Source organism: Schistocerca gregaria, chromosome 8 (assembly GCF_023897955.1).
Source record: "Schistocerca gregaria isolate iqSchGreg1 chromosome 8, iqSchGreg1.2, whole genome shotgun sequence".
NCBI lineage: Eukaryota > Metazoa > Arthropoda > Insecta > Orthoptera > Acrididae > Schistocerca > Schistocerca gregaria.
Genome location: NC_064927.1, coordinates 399,505,617 through 399,522,531, shown reverse-complemented (window position 1 = coordinate 399,522,531; position 16,915 = coordinate 399,505,617). Strand labels below are relative to the sequence as shown.

At 38.0% G+C, this 16,915-nt stretch overlaps 1 protein-coding gene across 1 annotated transcript in view; it reads right to left on the bottom strand.

The window, feature by feature from the left end:
* The window catches only part of LOC126284472 (nidogen-like), a 158,013-nt gene that overhangs the window by 9,274 nt on the left and 131,824 nt on the right, over positions 1-16,915 (bottom strand). Inside the window, exon 7 of the mRNA XM_049983425.1 lies at positions 10,064-10,243. Within this exon, the coding sequence (XP_049839382.1) occupies positions 10,064-10,243 (180 nt within the window). The remainder of the gene's footprint in view (positions 1-10,063; positions 10,244-16,915) is intronic.

Sequence of the window (16,915 nt, the reverse complement as noted above, 5' to 3'; positions counted from 1 at the left end):
CGCAAATAATATCACATCACAGCCAATACAGATTAAGCGTGGAATATACCAAGGAGACTCATTAAGTCCTTTCTGGTTCTGCCTTGCTCTGAACCCACTATCCAACATGATAAATAATACAAATTATGGATGCAATATTACTGGAACATACCAACACAAAATCACACATTTGCTATACATGGATGATCTAAAACTACTGGCAGCAACAAATCAACAACTCAACCAGTTACTAAAGATAACAGAAGTATTCAGCAATGATATAAATATGGCTTGTGGAACAGACAAATGTAAGAAAAATAGCACAGTCAAGGGAAAACACACTAAACAAGAAGACTACATATTGGATAGCTACAGCGACTGCATAGAAGCGATGGAAAAAACAGATGCCTATAAATATCTAGGATACAGACAAAAAATAGGAATAGATAATACAAATATTAAAGAAGAACTAAAAGAAAAATATAGACAAAGACTAAAAAAACACTGAAAACAGAATTGACAGCAAGAAACAAGACAAAAGCTATAAATACCTATGCTATACCAATATTGACCTACTCATTTAGAATAGTGAAATGGAGTAACACAGACCTAGAAGCACTCGATACACTTACACAATCACAATGCCACAAATATAGAATACATCACATACATTCAGCAACAGAAAGATTCACATTAAGCAGAAAGGAAGGAGGAAGGTGATTTATCGACATAAAAAACCTACATTATGAACAGGTAGACAATTTAAGAAAATTCTTTCTAGAACGAGCCAAAACTAGCAAAATACACAAATCAGTCACTCATATAAATACATCAGCCACACCATTGCAATTTCATAACCACTTCTACAACCCTTTAGATCATGTAACATCAACAGATACGAAGAAAGGAAATTGGGAAAAGAAAACACTACATGGCAAGCACCCGTATCATTTAACATTGCCATACATCGTTCAAGATGCATCCAACACATGGCTAAGAAAAGGCAATATATACAGTGAGACAGAAGGATTCATGATTGCAATACAGGATCAAACAATAAACACCAGATATTACAGCAAGCATATTATTAAAGATCCCAATACCACAACAGATAAATGCAGACTTTGCAAACAACAAATAGAAACAGTAGATCACATCACAAGCAGATGTACAATACTAGCAAATACAGAATACCCCAGAAGACATGACAATGTAGCTAAAATAATACATCAACTTGCCATACAACATAAACTAATAAAACAACACGTTCCCACATACAAGTATGCACCACAAAATGTACTGGAGAATGATGAATACAAATTATACTGGAACAGAACCATTATAACAGATAAAACAACACCACATAACAAACCTGACATCATACTCACCAATAAAAAGAAGAAATTAACACAACTAATCGAAATATCCATACCCAATTCAACAAATATACAGAAGGAAACAGGAGAAAAAAATTGAAAAATACACCCAACTGGCTGAGTAAGTCAAGGACATGTGGCATCTGGATGAATTTGACATCATACCAATTATACTATCAACTACAGGAGTCATACCACACAATATCCACCAGTACATCAACGCAATACAGCTACATCCAAACTTATATATACAACTACAGAAATCTGTAATAATTGATATGTTCAATTACCCGAAAGTTCCTAAATGCGGTGTAACATATACCGTACAGTTAGAAGGACGTCATGCTTGATCAAGGTCCGCGTCACTTTCCATTTTTAACCAGACATAATGTCTGAGACAGGAAAGAATAAATATGATTGTAAAATATCCAACATTCCACATAACACCTTCACTTAACTTTTTTTTAAATATTTACCCCCAAACTGTGCATAGCACAATACTAACACCTCTTCCTCTTTCTGAGCTCAACATCTCACTCATTATGTAGGGATGCTGACTCAGTTTTTCGGGATAGCAAATGGGAAGTTACGGTACAGAAAATAGCCCAGAGATCACCAATGTGTGTGTGTGTGTGTGTGTGTGTGTGTGTGTGTGTGTGTAGGTGTGTGTAGTGAATGAAGTGTTATGAACAATGTGTGTATAGTGTGTGCAGTGACTGATAATGAGATATGAGTGAACAGTGTGGCACTACATTATTTAATATTTGTAAAAAAAAAGTATTGTGTACCAGGAGTAAATCTAATGATTGTCTCTAACTAGAAGTCCATAATTATATGTGTATACAAATTAGCTTATTTTAAATTGATCTGAATTTGTAAATACTTTGACATGTCCTATATTCCTGTAAAAAGAGATCTATGGATGGATAAAGCTACTACTACTGCTACTACTACTATTACTACTACTAAAAGCTTGATTTCTCTAGATGGTCAGTAGCTAATAAAGAAAAATCATTGCTGTCAGTGGTTTACTGTCAATACTCATAAGAATATGTCTATCACTGTAATGCTCACAGTATTTCACCCTCTGTTCTACCTCCCTATTCATAAATAATCAAACTCCAACTATACTATTTACTGTTGCTGTTTGTATTCATCCAGTGAGAAAATCATACCTCTATATGTAGATTGATCATATCCCTTTTCATATGTTCTACCTTCCTTTCAAATTTCTGATATTCCATGCCCAGACTCATATAATGTGACCTTTTCATCAGTTACTCAGTCCTGTTCTCATGGTTGTCTCTCCACTAGCAGTCCTCTCCCAGAGATCGTAATGGTAGACTAATGTGCATCTTTTACCAATGGACAGATCATCACCACACTTTTTCAATTACAGACCACATGGCTTGTTTCTACATATGTGTCCTTAATAAAGTGATTTCCATTTCCTTCTGAGTGCTCCTATCATCGGTTGTTGTTGATTCTTCCATCTTTTAGGGCAGTTTTCCCCAAATTGTCAAGAGGCTGCACTGAAACTCTTTATGCTCCTCTTCCATTTTTGAGAATGATGTTGGTAGAATTAGAGTGACACCTTATACCAGAAGTCTTTGACTGCCAATATTGATAATTTTTCTTCATAATTTATGCATTGGTTAGGATCAAACATGAACCCCTGGCTGTTTTAATTATTAGTCAAAGACACTACTACTGCAGCATGGAACTGTAGGGTCTTTCTAAATGAGTCAGGGGTGCACTGTATGTCAGAAGCTGCTACCCATGTCACTGGCTGTATTTGTAGTAACAAAGTGACCTGTAACTTAACCAACTATCCATCCAATTGAGAAATGATAGAAGTGGGAGGTGGCGAAGTATTCATGTAAGATACAAAGACATGCATCTCACAGATCAAATGATTAAAATCTTAGTGATCAAGTGACAAAGTATTCACAATAAACACCCAGAGTTTGTGGCAGTTCAAAAAAGCAATAGAGATCGTATAGTATGAGGTACAGAAAGCTGGTTAAGAATTGAAATTGAGACCAATGAGACCTTTGAGGCAAATTTATGCATGTATAAAAAGAATAGGCTATTGAAATATGAAGATGGTGCATTTGTAACTGTAGGCAAGAAACTCTAATCCACGGAGATAGAAACTGAAGCTACATATGAGACTGTTTTGCGGCAGACTCAGTATCAAGGATAGGTATGTACTCTTGACTGGATCCTTCTATCAGCCACCATATTCACCTCCAGATATAAACGGAAACTTTAGAGAAATCTCAACTTATTAATGCATTTGTTACTCAATAGTAGACTTATTGGAGGAGATTTTAATTTTTCAACAACTGATTGCATTAACTACAGTGTTCTTAATAGTGGATGTTGCAAGACATCATGCAAAACAGTGCTAAATGATTTTTGGAAACTACTTGACACAAATGTTTCAGATGACCAGACATGATGGATATGTACTTACCAGATCTAGCTGTAGCAAATATATCTGATCTGTTTGAGAATGCCTATGTTGAAACTAGAATCAAGAGACCGCAGCAGCAGTTACAGATGAAATACAAATGGCAACTAAAACGTGGAAAAAGATTTAAATGTTCAGTGCTCACAACATTTAGATCTGGGTATGAGCATGTAGAAGATTGGGTGATGAAATTTAGAAGACTAGCTGACAAAGTACTGAATAGGTATGTGCCTCCTAGAATAGTTCATGATGGAAGTGAGCCACCATGGTATACAGCATCTGTAAAGAAACTTCTAAAGAAACAGTAGTTGTTAAACAAAGCAGAACGCTAGTGAGAGAGATGCTCAATGAAACACATTTAGCTGTCAAATGGGCAATGCCTGCTGCCTTAAGTGAAATTTGTAGTGGAATATTACAAAAAGATCCTTTACAGTCCAGTGTCCAGTGAGACATACCTAATCTGCTGAGACAGCTGATTAGTTCACATAATAGTATGCAATAAATGCCTGAAGTAAAATATCAATGTTATGAAAAGGAAAGTTGCTACTCGCCATATAGTGGAGATGCTGAGTCGCAGATAGGCACAACAAAAAGACTCTCACAAATAAAGCTCTCGCTCAGTAAGGTCTTTGTCAGAAAACACACACACACACACACACACACACACACACACACACACACATCTGCAGTATTAGGCAACTGAAACCACACTACAAGCAGCGGCACCAGTGCATGATGGGAGTGGCGAACTGGATGGGCATTAGGAGGAGGCTGGGGTGGGGAAGGGGAGGGATAGTGGGATGGGGATGGAGGACAGTGAAGTGCTGTAGGTTAGACGGTGGGCAGGAGAGAGTTGGGAAGAAGGGTGAAGCAGAGAATGAGAGAAGTAAGAAGACTGGGTGTGATGGCAGAATGAGGGCTGTGTAGTGCTGAAATGGAAACAGGGAAGGGGCTGGATGGGTGAGGACAGTGACTAATGAAGGTTGAGGCCAGGAGGGTTACAGGAACGTAGGATGTATTTCAGGGAAAGCTCTCACCTGTGCTATTCAGAAAAGTTGGTGTTGGTGGGAAGGATCCATATGGCAAAGGCTGTGAAGCAGTTATTGAAATGAAGGATGTCATGTTTGGCAGTGTGCTCAGCAACAGTGTGGTCAATTAGTCTCTTGGCTACAGTTTGTTGGTTGCCATTCACGTTGACAGACAACTTGTTAGCTGTCATGCCCACATAGAATGCAGCACAGTGGTTGCAGCTTAGATTGTAGATCACATGACTGGTTTCACAGGTAACCTTTTTTTTGGGATTACTTCTCCTTGAAGGCATTACCTACAAACAAATCTGGGGTACAGCTTATGGGCACCTATGCCATCCTATTCATAGGCGTCTAGAAGAATCCTTCCTAAACACCCAGAGTTCTGAACCCCTCACCTGGTTCAGATTCGCTGATGACATCACTGCAATCTGGAGTGAGGGTGAATACACCCTATCCACATTCCTCGAGAACATGAACAACTTCTCCCCCATTTTCTTCACGTTTTCCTTCTTAACCCAACAAGGCACCTTCCTAGATGTTGACCTACACCTCAGAGATGGCTATATTTGAACCTCCATCCATATCAAAAGTACTAACCATCAGCAATACCCCCTCTTCAACAGCTACCACCCATTTCATACCAAGAAGTCCCTTCCATACAGCCTAGCCACCCATGGTCGTCGCATTTGCAGTGATGAGCGGTCCATCTTGAAATATACTAAGGGTCTCACTGAAGCATTCACAGACCGTAATAATCCTCCCCACCTTGTACAAAAACAAATCTACCATGCCGTATCTTTGAGTCTCTCACCACCTCCCAAAGTCCCACTGTCCGGCTACAGAGAAGTATACCCTTAGTAACTCAGTACCACCCAGCCAGGACTGGAGCAACTGAATTACATTCTCTGACAGCATTTCAACTACCTCTTGTCGTGCCCTAAAATGAGAAATGTTCTGCCCACTATCCTTCCCACCCTTGTCACAGTGGAATTCCACTGTCCACCGAACCTACAGAATATATTTGGCCATTTCTATATAACCCCTCCTCATAACCCCTTACCTAATGGCTCATACCTCTGTAATAGACCTAGATGCAAGACATGCTGTCAACATGAATGGCAACCAACAAACTGTAGCCGAGAGACTAATGGACCACACTGTTGCTCAGCACACTGCCAAACATGACATTTCAATAACTGCTAACTGTAAGACTTATTGGTAACTGTTGATTGTTTATAGAAGAGCCAATGCAAGGCCAACTATGATTGTGGTGGTTGCTTAGTGTAGTTGTTGCTGTTAGTCACACAGTTAGTGAAGTCATCTGCTTGGGGCACAGTCGTTTGAAACAAGAAATGTATCAATTATCAAATTTTATTTGAAATTCTCATACTGTTTTAAATGAAGAGTTAATGTATATCTATGAAACATGAAAAATGGTATTTCATACCATAATTTGAGCTGCAGTCTTCACTGCTCATCAACCTTAAACAACTAGCTAACCTTGCGGATAAGTATTTTTTAAGGTTCAATATATTTCTTCTGTCACAACATTATGTACATATGTGACTATTTTAAATTGGTTGCACTATTACATTTACATAACTGACTGTTGATAGGAAGGTATGTGAGTCCAGAGACCAATGGATGACAGAAAAACCAAAACTGTTGGTAGAACGGCAAAAGCAGAAATACTGACTCAGTTTTCAAATGTTTCTTTGCCAAGGAAGGTACTGATGGAACTGCCCTGTTTTATTCTTACATGGCTGCCAAGATGAGGAATACAAATATTAGTGTCAGTGGCATTTAGAAACAGTTGGAATTATTAAAAAAAACCAGACTCCAGGGTCCAGTGGAATCCCTATTAGATTCTATACAGAATTTACAGCTGCATTAGCTCCCATTTTAACCATGGTATACTGTAGACCTCTTGAACAAAATACTATGCAGGCTGTCAGATTGATACAGTAAATTATTTCACTTGGTACCACACCAGTATTTATTAATGTAAGTACAACTGTATTTGGTATCAAACAAAACTTATGACTGTGTGTGACGTTTGCCTGCTTTACTTCTTTGTTGATACTCCTCAGTGTCAACGTACTGCATTGTTATACTGGGTGAAAAATGGAGGGTGGAAGCTCAACACTGATTACTGTAGGTGATGTAGCCAACAGTTGCACAGTTGCATTTCACAGTTCTTTACTTTTACTGCTCACAACCCCCCTCCCCCCCCCCCCCCCCCCCCCCCCCCCCTATTACAAAGTTATATGGCCAGTTCACTATTGTAAATGATAAGCCTCATTAATAGCTTGCAGGTAAACATCAGCATACTGCTACAATAGTTTACTGTTGAACATCTATGAGCAGTAAATAGCTAACCACACAATTCACAGTTCTTGCAGAATAATAAGGTATGTGTGACACTATTTCTCAAATAAATTGAACAGACACAGTCATTGTTTTAATACACAGCCTATTTGTGTTACACTGATACAGACTTTCCATTTGAAAATCGGCTGCAGACTGACTGTCTTAGGACCAAAAATTGAGCCTTTATATATCCTCACAATAATAAGTTTTGAGGCTATACATTGTTCAATGTTAAATTTACAGAAATTACAATTCAAACATAACTCATTTAATTAACTGAATACATTGAAAAATACCTCCTTTTGAACAGTTCCTTCTACCACAAAGGTTTGGCCAAATTATTTGTTTAAATAATGAAATTAACAGATATAGTTATGCAGACAATGCTTTTGACAGACTTGGTATTTATTTTGGAATTAATTAAGGGCTGGCTTTGCTAATATATTTTTGAATGGAGTGAAATAAATACTTTAAGAATCCTAGCAGTTCTTGTTCCAAATGTTTATAATTAATACATAATTTATATTTGTTTTTATGTCAGCAATAAAATCTAAGTCACAAAACAATTACTGATTTCACCCTACAACAGAAGATATTGTCTAGGAATAGTCAAAATAAATTAGGAAACTGATTACATACACAAAACTAAGCACAAAATTAGATCTGGTGCTATATTTCTTAAGACTCAGGACAAACCCCTGTCTTTTATTTGTTTAAATAATGAAATTAACAGATATAGTTATGCAGACAATGCTTTTGACAGACTTGGCAATTATTTTGGAATTAATTAAGGGCTGGCTTTGCTAATATATTTTTGAATGGAGTGAAATAAATACTTTAAGAATCCTAGCAGTTCTTGTTCCAAACGTTTATAATTAATACATAATTTATATTTGTTTTTATGTCAGCAATAAAATCTAAGTCACAAAACAATTACTGATTTCACCCTACAACAGAAGATATTGTCTAGGAATAGTCAAAATAAATTAGGAAACTGATTACATACACAAAACTGAGCACAAAATTAGATCTTGTGCTATATTTCTTAAGACTCAGGGCAAACCTTTATCTTTTATGAAAATGCAGATTATACTCATATATATTAGAGGTAATTAGGCAAAAATGAAAATAAAATGAATTTAAGGAGGCAGATGGCAAAACAAGAGAGTAAGTAAAGAGAGCCCAGATTTCTTCGTCTTAACTGGACTGAGGCTTTTTGGTAGTGAGGAAGTATAATGTTATCTTGGATGAAAAGTTATTGGCAGAATTGGAAATAGCTTGAGGCATGCCCCAGGGAAGTGGACAGGGCCCATTCTTGTTCAGCTTATATATTAATCACCTGGTAGACAATATTAATAGCAACCTCAGACATTTTACAGGTGTAATTGTCTATAAAGAACTACCATATAAATAAAAGCTGCACAGTTGTCTATGGAAATCCTGATAAGGTTTCAAAGTGGTGCAAAGATATGCAGTTTGCTTTAAATTTATGGAAATTTAATAAAAAGAGGTTTACACTTCACAAAACAAGAGAATTCAGTACCCTGTGACTACAGTATGAATCAATCACATTTGGATTCAGTCAGTTCATACAAATACCTGAGTGTAAAAATTTGTATGGGTGTGAAATACACGTAGGGTTCAGTCATAAATAAAGCAGGTGGCAGAATTTGGCAGCTTACAAGGAAAAAGGAGCCTGCTTACAAAACAGTTATGAATCCCATCTTAGAATATTGCTCATGTGTGTGGGGCCCTTACCAATCTGAACGAACAGATTCTTGCTTATATTCAGCACAAAAGGTAACAGTTTGTTTCACTCACAAGAGAATGTCTGGAAATGTTGACATACCTGAAATGGCTACTGCCTGAAGACAGATACCAATTATCCCACAGAACATTACTTACAAAGTTGCATGAAACAGCATTATTTCAGAAATCTAATAACATATTTAACCTCCAAAATATCACTACAGTAGGGACTGCAATTGCAAGATCAGACTAACTGGTGTGTGCACAGGACATTTCAGCAGTCCTTATTCCTGCACCCCACACACATTATTGGAACAGAAAGAATCACTTAACATGTGGCACAATGCCTAAGCACTTCAGAACTGGCTGGCAGAGCATATACATAGGTGTAGACATAGATATATTAGCCAATGTTTATTTCTATTTGTGAGGAAAGAAAATTTACTCATTGTTATAAGTTTTACGTTGATACTAATTCCACGTATAGTTAACCACAAAAACCGATTGATAAGATAAGTATTATGTTCTTCGGTCAAATTTTCTCTGCGCAAGAAGTTCTGATTCACACAGCCAAAAATACTTGTATTGTAAATTATTCACTCCCTCCTGACCACACCCAATGCAACACATGATTATCATAATCAAGATTTCATATGCTCAAACAAGAGTGTAAACCAGTCAGGTATGGAGACCAAGGTGGCTAAGCATGTGGAGTGTCTCGACTTCTTCATCTCTTGCTGTATGAAGGGTTATAATATTTCAAGTGGGACCTGAAAAATGTGCAGGTACAGTATTGCATATAAGCAGCATTTATTCTTGTAAATTACTATGTTGTACTCTGCCAATATACATAACTAAATTCTATTTGTATCTGAAGTACCTTACTAGTGGGGGAAAACTACTATCCTCCTCGTTACTGTAATTTCTATAACCGACAGGTCCATTAAACTTTAGTTCTTTCACATTCAGCTTTTGCAACACTCTGTTGTTCATAGTACGCATTCTGTATATGTAAAAGAAATTAAATACATTGAGTATCACTGTTTAAAATTTCTACTGCACTGATAATTACTCTCACTTACCTGTACACTTTTGCCCAAAGATGTCTTCACCAGGTTCGCACTTAATGTATGGGTCTCCAGCAAAACCTTCCTCACATTGACATATGGGGAGTAGTTTCCCCTCCTCTGTGATATTAGCACACACTGCATTTTCTCCACAAGTGACATATGCACATTCTTCTACAATGAATGAATCTGCATCTGTAATTATATATTGCATAAATTAACAGAATAAATGCTGAATGAATTTATGATCACAACTCTTGTGAAATGTGACAGTGTTACACCACCAAGGGCCTTACAGATGTGACATTTTGGGAATATAAGTAGAAGTGAGAGCAGATAGATATAATGAAGTCAATGTATTATAAGAGTATGTGTCAATATAGTACACATTTTAGTGAAAAGGCATTGACTTGTTTTTCATTAGTAACTGGCATAATTGTTTTCTCCCTGCATCACATGATGTGATTAATTCTGTCAGTTATAAGACCAAGTGTAGGTTCTGTTCCAGTAGATAAATTGGCAGCTAGTGTTTTATTAGCCATTGTTTTCATTTCAGTGTATAAATCTCAGCAAGAAAGAAAAGAGTGAACTGAACTGACAGGAGAAACTTTGAGGAGCACACTGCCTTCTCTTTGTAATCCCACGTGCGAGAACAATACATTTTTGGAAAGTCACAATATTTTTGTGTCACTCCTAAAATAAGTTGGTGTCTTAAAATCTCAATTCACAAAAAGATGAAATAAAAAGCAAACTGAAATAAATTTATACTATCGGCCCCACCACAATGGCGACTCTGGTTCCTATCATATCACCAAAGTTAAATGATGTCAGTCTTGGCTGCAGTTGGGTGTGTGTCTGTCCATTTTGCTGAACACTGTTGGCGAGTGGGATGCACTCAGCCCTTGACAGGCAAAGTGAGGAGCTACTTGACTGAGAGTGACTCTGGTCTCATAAACTAACAGCGGCCAGGGTAGATGTGTGATGACCACATGCCCCTCCATATCCACCACTGATGGTTGTGGGCAGTGGGTAACATGGTGGTCAGTCGTTACCATTGGACCTTCCAAGGTCTGTTCAAACAGAGTCCAGTTTCGATATAAATTTACATCACCTAAATATTATAAGGTTAAAAATTAAATTATTGTTCTTCTTTTTATAATTATAATGAAAATTCCACCATTTTAAACACAAGTAACATTGAGGAATGGCTACATATAATAATTGTACATAGACACCTATGACACCTAAGAAAATTGCACTCCACTCTGCCCAAAGTATCATGACTGTCATCTCAGTGATTTCCAGTACTTTCACTATGTCTCTTTTCAGGATAAATGTAACTGGAGATGAAACAGCTATTGCAAAGCCAGATACTGCTACTTCGACAAAACTGTGCAACTGAAAGAACACTCATTAAATATCTTTCATCAAAATCTAAAAAAGCTAGTACATAATAATCTCAGTACACTCATTTATTTAATCAACATGTACAGTTATCTATTTTATACAATATGCATGTCTGCTGCTCATGGTCTTGCAGTAGAGTTCTCACTTCCCAAGCACAGGGTCCCAGTTTCGATTCCCAGCAGGGTCAGGGATTCCACCTGTCTTGAGATGACTGGGTGAATTAACATATGCAAAATAAGCCAATAGTGTAGTGTTTAGGTCAACAGAATGACAGAAATTCCTGAACTTCAGTCCCTCAAGGTATTTTACATATAGTGTTTCATTCAGTGTATGGCCATTATTCTCTACTTCTGATGATGGTGGAGCTGGAATTTGCATTAAGCATGATCTAATATTTACAAAATTAAACATTACACCATGTCATTTACAAGTAAATACTGATTTTAGTTGCATCAAGCTAACTGAAGAAAGTATAATAATGGATAGCCTGCACAGGTCCACAAAGGGAGATAAAAATATATCTTTAAACAGTTCGAATTAGTGGTTAAGAGATGTTTCACATTTAAGACAAAGTTTGTTATCAGTGGAGATTTTAATATTGAAATGTGAGGTTCAAAGCAACAATGCTGTGGAACCATTTTTAACTATTTAAAATCTTTATACTTGCCTTACATAAACAAGTGTGCTACTTGTAATAAAGCATGTTTAGACAATATAAGTTACAGAGAGAGGAATATGTGGCTGTGCTGACTGATGGAGTATTTGCAGATTGTGTTCCATTATTTTTAACACTTTATCATAAATGGCCAACTTATAAAAATGAATTTAGTGTGGGATGGGTGAGAGATAAGAGAGAGGAGCACATTATGTTGTTTATTAACAAGTTATACAATGCAAACTTGAGCTCTGTACAGGAGTGTCAAACAGGAAAAACTGGAGTTGAAAATGATTTTGAAGACTTTTTTAAAATATAGAGTCTTATGGTTCTTATTTTCCCAGTTAATAAAAATTATCTCCACAGGTAAGTGTAAAAAAAAAATTGTTATACATAAGAACTGGCAAAAGTTATAGAAACCATGCACAGACTGTATCGAGTATATAACAATGAAGGTAATCAAGGGGCTGAATGGAGGGATTTGGATTACAATGCTTACCTTAGAATAAAAAGTATTACAAAGCTAAGCTCATAAAAACCAAAAGAAGCAGCATGTGAAGGGTACATAGAAGATGCTCAAAACAATGTAAGGCAGCATAGGAAGTTATTTGATAAGATGATTCTTACAGCCAATTTTGTCAAACTCTATTGGATCCCGAAGAATTTAATGACTACTATATCATCTGTATGGGATCTACTTGATCCTCAGCTATCAGAGGTATCTTTGTTTCACTTTGTGAAAATCACACCCAATGATGTCTGTGAAACTGTTTCCAAAAGTATCCAACTCCTAAAGTATTGACTGCTAAAGGATGTCTAATTATGTTGTTAAATGAACAGTTCACTTGATAAGTAAGTCACAGAATTTTATTTTTATTTAACGTTTAGAGTATGGAATTTTCCAGATTCATTCACAATCTCAATAGTTATCCCCTTATTCAAAGTGGGTGATAAACAACACCCCCAGACCTACTGATCAGTTTCCATTGTGCTAATATTCTCAAAAATATCTGAATCACTCATGTACATTCAATTAAGCAGTTATTTTGAAAAGCATTGCTTGCTTTGCAACAATCAGTGCGTGTTTTGGCCATAAAAATTTACCACTGCAGCTTACTGTGGAAATTGTTGAGCAGCGTTTCGCAACTTTCACAAATAAGTGTGTCACTTGTATTATGTGATCTAAGTAAAACATTTGACTGCCTTCCTTTCAACATATTGCAAACAAAATTAGAGTATTATGGTGTACACAAATCTACATTTGCAGCAATTCATTGCTACCTGAACAATAGCTAAGGAAGTTTGTTTCAGTTGGAAATAGACAGTCCCTCTTAGTAAAACTTGATGCAGGTGTTCCATAAGGCTCTGTCCTTGGCCCCTTCTGTTTAGTTGTGGCCGTCAATAACCTGCCCCATTGTGTACCACATTCTGCTTTCTGCTCTGCTGAAGATCCAACTTTAGTTACATCACATCACAGTATTCCCACACTTTATGTGAATAGCCCAGTTGCAAAAGTGGCTATGTGACCAAAAATCGAAAATTGACCTAGAGGCACTTTCTTGTACAGGTTTTCATGGTCTATATAATAATGAATCGGTCAGGCTACTAAAACAGTTTCATGTATTTTAAAATGAATTGTGAAAATCGAATGCAGGTGCAAAGGCGGCTGTGTTTTCTATGCATTAGGTTGCAAACTGGCCAAATCGTATTCAGTTGCCAAAGAGGCAGAGGCTTAATGGGGTAATGGCCACCTACAAAGGGTACGGTTGCAGAGCTGGACATATCATCTTGTCACACATAACAAAGTTCCAAATTTTAGCTGTATGTGACTAAAATGTTTGGATTGGCAATACTGGGTAGATTCTCATATGTTTTTGTTCCTGTTGCTACATTGTAGGAGGGAAAGTGCGAAAGGCATTGTTATATGATAAAAAGACCTACCAGCACACTCGTTTCACTGTGTATTTTAAAACGATTTTGCTGGTGGTTTTATTGTAGCACAGTTCAAAATGGACAAGGATAATGAAGAGGAAATTTCTACTGTTGAAGTACATTTCGACGAACGCAACAACAATAGAGCTGAGATTAACATTAATGATGAGAGGGAAGATGCCACAAGAAACTCTACTTCTAGGAAGAGAAGACAGAATGTACAGCAATGGAAACGAAACATCGAGAAAAGGAAGATGTAAGGAAGACCACTACTTATAGTAATATTCAAACATTCATTACAGGTTTAATATCACTGGAATTAATGACTTAGCAACACTCCCTAACCTTTTCTGGAAAAAATTTCTTGTAAATTCAATGTACTTGGAAATAGAAACACTGAACTTCTGATTGCATTGACATAAAACTACTGTACATGGTGGCAGCCAGTGAAGGAATATTTTAGGGAATTGGTTTTAAAAGAATTATTTCAAAGGCCCAGTGAAATCTTTACGTGTTTTCTCCAAGAGTATCTCATGATATACCTACATCACACAAGTGCAAAACTGAGGCAGTTCTGTCCAGTTGTAGCTGCTGACAAGAGATGCCCTGAGACCTCTGCTGAAACTGCTAGTGAATTCATGCCATTGGTTTTAGCCAATAGCACGTGTGGGATACAGGTCACGTGTGTGGATGCTGGAGTGTTCTGCAGTGTGGAACACAGTTGCCTCTCTCTCTTGTAATCCAGACCTTGAACAGAACAGATGTACCTTTGGAAAGCAGAGCCTCTGGCTCTGCTTTTCACAACTGGCCACCAACAGTTAACATGAACCACTTCCCCTTCCGTTGCCCATCTCAATTAATTTTTCGACCTCCTAGACTGGCCTAAGCCTGGTAAATTCCAACCTTAGGCGTGACCGTTGTACACTGTACATTGCAATATATTCCTTTTATTGTGCCTAATTTCCTGTTCTGTCATTTGACGGCAGCCCTGGATGCCCACTCTCAAATCCTGACCGCTCAACCTCCTGCACACTGTCGTCATGAGGCATATGTAACAACCTTCTCTCCCCTTCCCTGCCTGTATACATTAACGTTGGTGACCAGAAGTGGGACCATACACATTAACATTGGTGTCAGAATTGCGATTCGTTCCCACCGTTTGGTCCCTAGGGTGGCCATTTACTTTTGGTTCATGTACGACGTTGTGTGGTTGGTCAATATTCACCGCTGGCTGCATCACCGCGTCAGACGCTGCATCTGCACATACCAGCACGGAGGGCAAAGTCTGGTACCTGCCTCTCGCAGCACATTGCTCCTACATGTGCCCGCTGAGTCCACTGAGATGCGCTCCACAACGGACGTGTGCACAGCGTGTGCTCCAACCCAATTTGGCGGTCTCAGTTGGCCCATCTTCTCAGTCGCCTCCCACTACCTCTGAACCGGGCACCGAGGCACAAAAGGAAAATGCGTGATGCGTCCTAGCCAGTGCTGTAGCTCGCTGAGCACACGAGCACGCTGTTCAGTCAGTATGGCTTCCCTGTTGCCACTGCTGCCAGTCTGCTGCCCCATGTTCGCCACTGGTCAGCTACCCGCTGCCATCTGTGTTTGGGTCCTGGCATCAACTCCCAGGCTGCGTACTTTCAGTGCCGTGCAGCCAGCCACCCACGCTGCTGCTATGGGAATACCACGTGCATACGGCCGTCAGCTGCCGCACTGCCACCACCACGTTCTCTTCTGTACTGTTAGTGTCGATATGGGCTGAGGCCTTGCAGTCATTTATCCAGAGAAGAACTCAGAGATCAGTAAATAATAGCATAGATTTTGCGTATTATACAGTTATTGCCTTTTGTTTGGACATGAATTTATTTACAAGAGTCTAATTACCATGAGGTATGCTGAATTCCTAGATAAGTCTCGCAGATGTATGTCAGGTGAATGTTAGTTTAAAAATACACTTCTGTTGAACATGTGTATTGCTATAAATTTCTTATCTTTGTTTTAAACTGTATTGTAATTGAGGTATGTCATGCCTACTTGTTGCGATTGTGTTAAGATTTTTTGGTAGCTTTTAGTTAAACTCCTGGGATGTGCACCACAGAGTTTCCCAACTATTCATGGCATTTTCTTCCGTTTCGTTTATGTGTCATGATCAACTCTTTTTTTTATTTCATCTCTCCTATAAGCATCATTTCTCCACCCTATGATGAAAGTAGGTTTCTTCTCCTTGCTTTACAGGTGTGAGTGCTTTAAGGGCTCTGTAATGCCCTGTGCTGTCACAACATGTCTGCAAGGTTTCTGAAATCATTGGCTCACTAAGGAATGAACTTTTTCTACCTTCTCCTTCTCTTTCCTCTCTCACCTCTCTGCATCCTCTCTCCCAACCATTTATTCTTTTTCTGTCCATGCCTTCTGTTTTTCGTAAGTGGTAGTTCCTTGATTGGTTAACTGAATGCACGAAGCTGTGATGTATTACGTGATGTACCATAATAAGAGTTATAATTATGAAAGGGAATTGATCTGTACTACCCCTGTAAGTTGGTAAGAGAGGATAGTTGACTTCCAGCTATTATCCCCCAGAGTGCAGCGAAATTTTGTTTATATGAAGATATGTAATATGTTGTTTTATTGAGGTTATTTGTGAGCAGGCAAGATGTCCTGTCGTCATGTGGTTGAAGATAATTATGTACAGGCAGGAGTTCCTATGTGTGTTGTCATAAGTGATGTTAAATGTTCTGTTTTATGCTGCCACCCAAGAGGTCAGAGCAGAACTGTTAACCATCATTCACTCTACCATGAAGCGAGTTGCCAGTTGAGACAATGTTTTTGGTTCATCTAAATTGCGGCCTATGTTCCCATTGAACGCTTACTATAAG